The sequence below is a fragment of the Amphimedon queenslandica genome, unplaced genomic scaffold (assembly GCF_000090795.2).
Source record: "Amphimedon queenslandica unplaced genomic scaffold, v1.1 AMPQUscaffold_13520, whole genome shotgun sequence".
Taxonomy (NCBI): domain Eukaryota; kingdom Metazoa; phylum Porifera; class Demospongiae; order Haplosclerida; family Niphatidae; genus Amphimedon; species Amphimedon queenslandica.
The window spans coordinates 496042-506217 of NW_003546244.1; the positions used below are offsets into that span (position 1 = coordinate 496042).

Consider the following 10176-nt stretch of genomic DNA (forward strand, 5'->3'; position numbering starts at 1 on the left):
TCAATGTCTTCCTTCTGCCTGAGCCTGATGAGGGATTGATTGAAAAAATGATGCTAGAAATCAGCGAAGTGTGGTATCTGAACCTCCTAAAGAGTGAGACAAGTGGTGGTCATGAAATGACAGATGGCAGTGATGATTACGAAAGTGATGAAGGATATGTGATAATACCAGGAGTTAAGCGTATTACCAAGGAAGTTGAAAATGAGTTTTGGGAGGAGGCATTTTGTGGCCCATTTCATAGCGAAAATAATCCATTTCCTTCTGCTGAGCAAGCTGAAAGCATTGCTGCCAAGTTATTGAAGATTGACAATTTATATTCAGCTGGTATCTCAATTTCAGCCCTCATAGAAGCCGTTAGACAGGGAACTTATAGATCTATGTCCTTTGCCTGGCAGCTGTTATTGTTTGGTATCAATCCAAACCAATGTAAGCTGTCTAATGGTGATACTGCTCTCCATGTAGCAGTTGAGCAAAAGAATGAAATAATCGTGAAGCTACTACTTGCTTTTAAAGCTGATCCAAATGTAGAAAATGAAACAGGAAAAACTCCAATAGATTTAGCTGAAGATAACGAAAAAATTTCCTATTTACTTAAAAGAGCTGCTAATTTGCAAGCTGGAACAAGAGAATATTTTGCTTCTAATCCAAACCTTCCAGAGGGAACTCAGACTGGTACTTACCTTATGAGTCTAGATGGTGGTGGAATTCGTGGGTTCAATAGCGTCACATTTCTCATTGCTTTGGAGGAACGCATGAAGAAACTCTCGCCTAAATGCCACCCTATTCATCATTATTTTGATTACATAGCTGGTACTAGCTCTGGTGCCATTGCTGCTCTTACCCTCCTCTACACAAACCACTCACTCAGGATCGGACGATGTCTAGTTTATCAAATTTTGATAAAAGTCATCGCTTTAAATCATATTGATAAACGCAAGAATTCAATGGAAAGGAACCTTCAGAGCATATTTAAAGGAAAAGTGATGTCTTCTCTGAAGGGGCCACCTCATGCTATAGTCACTACTACCAAGCATCCTGGCAAGCTTTGCTTGATGACAAGCTATGGCAGTAACAGTGAAGTTGGATCAAATCACCATGTTTGGAAGGCAGCTCACATGTCATCTGCTGCTCCCTTCATTTTTTCTCCTGTGGATGGCAAGTATTATGATGGTGGATTAATGGCTAATGATCCGACCAATGCTGCTTTGGGAGAGATTAGTGAAATTGAGCAGAATTGTGAGTTTGGTTGTGTATTGTCTATTGGGACGGGATCTTTTGAAAATGCAAAACTTATGGACAACGTCGAATATTTCTTTTGGAATTTTCCTTTTAAGCTAATCCTCAATCCATTTAAACTATCTAAAGCATTCAACATTTTAAATAGTTATGCCAGGGCTAAAGAGACAAGTGAAGAATCTGCAAAGTCCCTATGTGACACTAAAGGCTGGGAGTATCACCGCTGGTCTCCTCCTCTTTCCAAGAATATAGGTTCTGGTTGTAAGGAGCTCAATGTCATTATTGACATGATGTACCACACAGAGATGTACATTCTTCAGCATCCAAAGACAATTGACAACATTGCTAAATGCATACTTGCAAGAAAAACAAGACCTAATTAGTACAACAGCAACAACAACATTATAAGAATAACAATACACAGTTTTATAATGTTCCATTTATACTATGAATGATAACTTGTTCACGCCTCTGGGAGTGCACTGCATACCCCTGTTTTTATGGCTTCCACAGGATTCCAAGTAGAGCGGCTCGACCATTACCATAACCTTGCTCCAGAGCTGCTATTCGAGAATGGCACCAAATCAAAGGTGTATCAGAATGGTGAAGTGAGGGTAATAAAACTTGAAAGCATAGATAACCTTGTAAGACACCACCAGTACGTTATTATTTTGAAGGCCAGGGGTGATAATTGGTTCCTCTTGTATGAAGGAAATGAAGAGACAGAAGAGACTTTCCATAGCTTGGATACAGGCCTCTCCGAGCTCTTAGACGTAGATATAGAGATAACAGTAGATCTCCTCAATGTCTTCCTTCTGCCTGAGCCTGATGAGGGACTGGTTGAAAAAATGATGGCAGAGATCAGTCAAGTTGGGTATCTGAACCTCCTAAAGAGTGAGATGAGTTTAGGTTCTGGTAGTTATGAAGTGGATGGCATTGAGGAAGTGGATGGTATTGAGGAAGTCGATGGCTTTGAGGAAGTTGATGGTATTGAGGAAGTCGATGGCTTTGAGGAAGTCGATGGCTTTGAGGAAGTTGATGGCATTGAGGAAGTCGATGGCATTGAGGAAGTCGATGGCCGCGTTCAAGTAGATGGCATACGAATGTCTCGCCACATCAAACAGGACCCTAACTTTCGAAATAAACATGGACGAGGCCCTAGTGCACCGAAAGGTACTAAACGTAAGGAAGATGGGTTATGGGAGAAAGCATTTTGTCGCCCATTTGAAAATAATGATACTCCTTCTGTTAAACATGCTGAAAGCATTGCTGCCGAGATATTGGAGGTTGATGATACAGATGGTGCTTCAAATGTTATCCTCATTGAAGCTGTTGAACGAGACAGTATTTCCATTGTCTTGCAGTTGTTACTGCTTGGTAGCGATCCGAACCAACAAAGAAATGATGGCAATACTGCTCTCCATGTAGCAGTTAGAAAAGACAACAAAGTAATGGTGAAGCTACTACTTGCCTTTAAAGCTAATCCAAATATTGAAAACGAAATAGAAGAGACTCCTATATATCTAGCTGCAGATAAAGAAAAAATCTCTCATTTACTTACAGAAGCTGCTACTGGGCAAACAGAAACAAAAGAATATTTTGCTTCTAATCCAAACCTTCCAGAGGGAACTCGGACTGGTACTTACCTTATGAGCCTGGATGGTGGTGGAATTCGTGGGTTCAATAGCATCACATTTCTCATTGCTTTAGAGGATCGCATGAAGGAACTCTTGCCTGAATCGGCTGAATTTTGCCCTATTCATCATTATTTTGATTACATAGCTGGTACTAGTTTTGGTGCCATTGCTGCCCTTTCCTTCCTCTATACAAACCACTCACTCAGAATCGGACGATGTCTAGTGTATCAAATTTTGGTGAAAGTCATATCTTTTAATTCAATTTATATCGAAAAAATGATGAAGAAATGTCTTAAGAGGATATTTGAGGAAAGAGTAATGTCATCTTTAAAGGGTCCTCCCCATGCTATAGTCACTACTACTGAGTATCGTAATAAAAAACTTTGCTTGATAACAAGCTATGGAAGTAACAGTGAAACTGGATCAACCGATCACCAAGTTTGGAAGGCAGCTTTTATGTCATCTGCAGCTCCTGTGATTGTTCCTCCTGTCGATGGCAAGTATTATGATGGTGGATTATTGGCTAATAATCCGACCCATGTCGCTTTGGGAGAGATTAGCAAAATTGAGCAAAATTGTGAGTTTGGTTGTGTATTGTCTATTGGGACGGGATCTTTTGAAGATCCAGATATTGTGGACCGCTTACAATATTTAGCTTGGAATGTTCCTTTTGGGCGAATCTGCACAAAGCCAATTTCATCTACTAAATCGTTTAAACTTTTAACAGAATTTTCCAAGAAAGAAAAATCCGAACAAGCTGCTCGATCTCTATGCAATGAAAAGGGTTGGAAGTATCACCGCTGGTCTCCATTTCTCTCTAAAAATCTAGGCCTTGCTTGTACCGACCTCAATGTCATCATTGATATGATGTACCACACAGAAATGTACATTCTTCAGAATCCAGAGACAATTGATGACATTGCTAAATGCATACTTGCAAAGAAACTAGCTAATTAGTTTGCTTATTAACATTATGATTGATAATTGCACTTCGCTGTTTTTTATGCATAGATTTTTTATTTTTGAAATCTAGTTAAATTTTTAAATAATTTTAAAAAAATTAATTTTAAATCAAATAAAATTTTTTAGATCAATATACGCCCCTTTTAATTTAGTCTATCTTCGCCTACAACAATCAGACGATGTCTCAGAAAATAAAGGAGGTTAGGCTTGGCAGGAACAGCAAGACGCTGTTTGAAGAAAGCCTAGAGTTAGAAAATTTCTCTCACGGAGTTGTAGGCATTGTAGAAGCAGCCAGTTTATTGCAAGCCAAGTATGGCGTTCTCATGAAACCAGACAAGGACGCGGAGGATGGCTTCTTACTGCTACACCGAGGAGACGACTTAAAACAAGCAAAGGCAACCTTCGCAGAACTCCGACCGGTCCTCTCTCTGTTGCTGGACCTGGATAACATCGAAATAACAGTTGACCTTCTTAATGTCCTCCTCCGCAAACAGCAACAACACCCAATAAAAACAAAGGAAGATTTGATAGCTAGGATAATGGAAGAGATTGATTCCTCCCCAAAAAATCTCACATTATTGTATCCAATTCTCGAAGAATTAAAAGCAAGTACAGCAATAGAGCAACTGCAACTTGCAATGAATGGCAGCAGCAAAGATGACGATGATGATGACGATGACCCAAGTTTCTTCAAAGAGATAACAAGTGCTGCTGGGGATTTATTTGGCAAATTTATGTCTAAATTGGAGCAAATTGGAACTGGAATTGACGATGATGAGCTGGGAGATGAGATATGGAAGTCATTTTTTGCACAGATCCAGGATGCTATGGCCCCGTCACTTGAAGGAGCTGAAAAAATTGTTGCCAATGCGTTTAAAACCGACAGCAACGTTAGCAGTCACAGTTTCATTGCATGTGTTGAGAAAGGATACGTATCAACTGCCCTACAGCTGCTGTTATTTGGTGAAGATCCAAATAAGTACGACGATTCCATTGGGACAGCTCTTCATGTTGCTGTCAAGACAAAAAGCGAATTGATGGTTAAGCTTCTGTTAGCATTCAATGCCAATCCAACCATTGCAAATAGCAATAATTTAACTCCAATAGATTTGGCAGAAAAAGATTCTGAAATTCATCAATATTTAGTCGAGGCAGCTTCCAACCACAAAATAACAAAAATATATTTTGAGTCTCATTCGGAGCTTCTCTCTGAGAAAATACCAGGTACTTACCTCATGAGCCTGGATGGTGGTGGGATTCGTGCCTTCAATGGTTGTCAGTACCTGATTGCTTTGGAGGATCGCATGAAGCAGCTCTCACGAAATCATTGCTCCTCAATATCATCTTATTTCGATTATATTGCTGGTACGAGCAGTGGTGCTATTGCTGGGCTAGTACTTCTATACACAAACCATAGTGTGAGGACTGGAAGGTGTTTGGTGTACGATGTCATAGAGCACGTCTTTGATAAAGGGCTGAAAGATCGTAAGAAGCACATGAATAGCTTTCTCAAGGGGATATTCAAGGATACGAAAATGGCATCTCTGAAAAGGCCCCAGCATGCTATAGTCACTGCAGCCCTTGCAAACCAGCACCCTATCAAGCTACACCTAATGACTAGCTATGAAAGACGAGTGATGGATGAAATCGATAAGAAGGAAGCTGGGCCGAAAGATCTTGAAGTCTGGAAAGCTGCTCGGATTACATCAGCTGCCCCTATCCATTTTCCTGCTGTTGATGACAAGTTCTTGGATGGAGGTCTAATGGCTAATAATCCAACTCTTGCTGCCATGACTGAAGTCATTGAACAAAGTGAGAAAAAGGTTGAGTTTGGTTGTGTGCTATCCATTGGAGCTGGATATTCTCGGAAGTCTAAGGATGTGGAAGATGTCAATCTTTTTCTTCCTGGTGCCTCATTAAAGAGTCTTGTTAAATTACCCAAAGCAGCAAAGAGTCTGATTAGTGTATTTGATCATTTGATTGAAGAGGTCACCCAATCCAATGGTCATTGCGTCCAGATTGCTAGATCATGGTGTCAAAACAGTGGCTGGAATTACTACCGATGGTCTCCGCCTCTTTACGGAGAATCGGAAGATGTTGATCCAGATTGTACTGATCGTGCGATAATCATTGACATGATGTATCATACGCAAATGGACATTCTCGCACACCCAAAGAAAGTTGATGACATTGCAAAGTGCATACTTGCAAAATCTAAATGACAGTTGTCCTGTAGTCTTGCACTGCTGCTGAAACTCTTTTATATAATGCATACTTATATTGGTTAAAAAAATTTTTAATTTGTTATAAAATTCTGTCTACTTACTCAGCCAAGAATTATCAATGATTCAAGCCTGTTGATACAGCCCTGGCTGGTATCAATTGTTTGAATCATGTCTGTTGCTTTGGCTGAACCAGGTCCATACTCCAGCTTGGTTGTATCATAGATGATCATCATGATCGTATCATACTAGACTGATTGCTGTGCAGGCTGATCAAAATCCATGATACAGGAATGTAGACCTCTATCAGGGTGGTCATGATGATCCAATTAAAATAGCAGGTGTGTCGCAGAAAAATCTGTCCCACCCAAATTTTGTCCCGATGAGACAAAATATTTTATCCTAGGACAAAATCTTGCAGAAATATTTTGTCCTAGGACAAAAATTTTCAGAAATATTTTGTCCTAGGCAAGCTTTTATTGTCCTACCCTAGGACTAATTTTTTTGTCCTAGGACTAATTTTTTTGTCCTAGGACAAAATAATATAAAAATATTTTTGTCCTAGGACAAATTGTATCTGAAATATTTTATCCTAGGATCATAATATTATGCATAGACTATTTTGATAAGGAAAATTTACTTGGCACTCAGTATTAATAATAATAATACATTTCATTATCAAACAATAATTGTCTTCAGCTTTTACAACAATTACATGACCAAAAGTAGTCCTTATCAGTCCAAACATCTTCTGGTATTTGTTCACACTCTACGTGATACCACTCCTTACATTAAGAACATTTTACCGGCATTCTTTCTTCATTACTATAGGTTGTCTGCACAGGCAGTAGCTATATATATATATATAGGAAACCTGTATTCTTTTGATGGTCCAGGGCATCTAGCTCTTAAACAAGTAGGAAACAAAGACATCACATTCTTTTCTAAGCATTATAAAAGATGGAAACGAAGCTTATGTTAAATATAGCTGCAAGAAGTTGGGTCTTAACCAGCACAAATTGACATTGCAAAAGCAAGGGCAAATAAGCCACAACTTCTTTTTGTCCATTTTGCCTTAATTTGCATACTAGGAACAGTCACTTTAATTTCCCTGTACTCGGTCTCGGTGCATTGCAGTATTGCTGCTATCTGCTCCCTGTTACGTTTATCAATACCATTGCCAGGCAAGCTATCATATATAACTACACTATTTGTTCCATCAGTTTGTTATAATTGATGTTTTGATTTAATTATTCAAATCATGAATACAGATGCATATATATACTGAGTTTGTCTACAAAAGCACAGATATCATACTACGTACATACATACATACACATAACTAACTAAACTATTTAAAATACACAAAACACCTACACTATCATGATATAGTTGACCATTCATCTTGGTCTGGTAATACGGTTCCCCATTTTGCACTGAAAACAAACTTTTCAGCTCTTTTCCTTATCTGCCTCGTTCTGTTAGCACTACAACCTTCTGGACACTTTCTATCAGCTAAATACACAGCTGCCTCCTCCACAAGATCATCCTCTTCTTTCCTGGGTTCTTCACTCGGTTCTTGACACAGTCTGTGACTGTCTGTCATCCTTCTTCGATCTGAAATCTTCTTCTACGTACCTTGAACGTATAATAAAGGGTCCCACATGCTTTGTACGTGTATTCCATAGATAAATAATTAAGGAACAAAGTCGAATACAATTCTTTTACACTTTTCTTTGGGTAGGACAAAAATTTGCTGACGCGGACATAAATATCACGTGATATTTCTATCCCATAGGATAATTTTTTCGTGACAGACCTCTATCAGCTGTTATCAGCCTCAGGCTCAGACAGGCTGGTCATGTGTGAGACTATAATGAGTCCATCAGTCCAAATAGGCTGGTCATGTGTGAGACTATAATGAGTCCATCAGTCCAAATAGGCTGGTCATGTGTGAGACTATAATGAGTCCATCAGTCCAAATAAAATGGCGGGTGTGGTACTGTTGTTTTGCTAATTTTTTTAATTGCATTTTGCTGTTGTTAAACTTGTTAAATTGAAAACACAAACTGCTCAACCTACATAACAGTTGTGGCGAGGGTCTGCACTTCAGTGCTCTCATTATTTTTTGTGGTCAGTTTGGTCAAGAGTAGTCTTGGTTTGGTTTGTTATGGCAAAGCGCCGTAAAGAATCAGTGGATCTAGATGTAGATGATTATACCATTACAGAGAAACTTTGGGAGAAATTTCGCAAAGTTCCAGCCAGAAATCTCAGGGCTAGATCCATAAACCGACGACAAACGGGTCATACTGATCGAAGAAGTCTCTTGAGACAAGGCAGCATCTCGTTTGATTATTATGAGAGTGGTGGCAAGACCCCACTCATGAAAGCAGTAGAGAAAGGCTACATAAAAACTACGCTGAACCTTCTTTTGTTTGGTAGTGATCCTGATATTAGAGACGAGGAGACAGGGAGTACTGCCCTTCATTTGGCAGTTGAGAGGTGTGACATTACCTTAGTGAAGGCATTGATAGCCTTCAATGCTGATACCACAATAGCTAACAGGCAAAATGAAACTCCACTGGATGTTGCGGAAAACATCAAAGAAGAAAAACAAACCCCAACAATTAGAAAAGGACTATTATGTGCTGCAGTTTTGTTTGTCCCACTCGATAGCATGCCAAAAGCAAAAAAACGTGAAATAAAAGAGGAAGCACAAAAAGGAGACATCAGTCCTATCATTGAGGTCCTGAAAAAGGCTAGAGATTCTCAAGCGAAGAGTTTTGAGTACTTTACAAAGAATCCAACAATCCCACCCCGTTCAAAAAACCAGGACGATGTATTCCTACTGAGTCTTGATGGAGGTGGAATTCGTATTTTTAACATCATGCAGGCACTGATTGCTATTGAGGAGAGGATGCTTGATCTTGATCCCGACAAGCGACGATTATATACTTACTTTGACTACATAGCAGGGACCAGTGGTGGAGGAATGGTCGCCGCCTGTATGTATTACTTACAGGCAGACTGTTACAATATCAGGGCAATGATCAGCAAGGGTCTCATCTATGTTCTCAAAAGCTCTGCCTCTGAGAAAGGAGAAAAGTTTAACGCAATCTTACAAGACATATTCACAGAAGATGAATGCCTCTCTGATCTCGATCCACGTTATCGGGTTATCATCACGGCAACACTAACAGAATATACTCCCTACAAGCTACACTTGATGACCAGTTATGGAGGATCAAGGGATGGGCAGGCTGGACCTAAAGAAAGAAAAGTATGGGAGGCATGCAGAGTCAGTACAGCTGCTCCGGCTTATTTCCCTAGACTTCGTGACCTCCCACTTCTTGATGGAGGACTGGTCTCTAACAATCCCACACTGGATAGCATGGCAGAGATCATAGAGCAAGGTAAAAGAGAAGGGAAACCAGCTAAGTTTGGCTGTGTGCTTTCGGTGGGCACTGGTTTAGTAACTTCAAAACATGTAGATGAAGCAGTTGAATTATACGCAACATCACCATTTTCTCTTCTAAGCTGTAAAAACCTTCGTTCGCTCCAAAGCCTCGCTTCGCATTTTTTAAACCAAGCTACACTATGCGATGGACAAGAAGTGGATCGTGCTAGAGCATTTTGTGATGCCCTTGGCTGTCAGTACTTTCGTCTTACTCCTTCAATGGATACAGCGATTGATTTGGCTACTACTGATGAAAAAGAGCTGATCGACATGATGTATAACTCTCAGATGTACTACCTTGATAATCCACAGATCATTGATGATGTTGCTAAATATTTATTATCAAGAAAGTAATCTTTACACAATTTATTTTATCATTACTAATTGTGGGTGTTATCACAACTCATTGTAGCTATGCAAACTTTAAAGATACTACATGTATCATTAATGTTTTTATAGTTTTAAAATTCATCTATCAAATTTAAGCAAAAAGTCCAACAAGCCAAAAAAATTCACAGTCTACTTTGACAGCAAACACTTTGCAATGCCATCAATCAGCTCAGGATTGTCAAAAAAATACATTTGAGATTCATACAGCATATCAATGAGTGTTTCCTCATCAGTTGTAGACATCCCTACATCAGTTGACAGCGGTGGGGTA

The 10176-nt window shown here is 39.4% G+C and overlaps 3 protein-coding genes across 3 annotated transcripts; all 3 read left to right on the plus strand.

Annotated features, from left to right (window-relative positions):
• The first annotated feature begins 1721 nt into the window (after window positions 1-1721).
• On the plus strand, window positions 1722-3900 carry LOC100637023 (85/88 kDa calcium-independent phospholipase A2-like). Its single transcript, XM_003382661.3, has one exon. It carries the CDS (start codon window positions 1737-1739, stop codon window positions 3828-3830), a length of 2094 nt encoding a protein of 697 aa, XP_003382709.1. The 5' UTR covers window positions 1722-1736; the 3' UTR covers window positions 3831-3900.
• Window positions 3901-3972: 72 nt separating this feature from the next.
• Window positions 3973-6161, plus strand: LOC109581341 (85/88 kDa calcium-independent phospholipase A2-like). The gene has a single exon (XM_019995397.1). The coding sequence runs from the start codon at window positions 4016-4018 to the stop codon at window positions 6056-6058; it is 2043 nt and encodes a 680-aa protein (XP_019850956.1). The 5' UTR covers window positions 3973-4015; the 3' UTR covers window positions 6059-6161.
• A 1065-nt stretch (window positions 6162-7226) lies between these two features.
• LOC105312438 (85/88 kDa calcium-independent phospholipase A2-like) lies at window positions 7227-10026 on the plus strand. The gene has a single exon (XM_011405092.2). The coding sequence runs from the start codon at window positions 8229-8231 to the stop codon at window positions 9867-9869; it is 1641 nt and encodes a 546-aa protein (XP_011403394.1). The 5' UTR covers window positions 7227-8228; the 3' UTR covers window positions 9870-10026.
• Window positions 10027-10176: the final 150 nt, after the last annotated feature.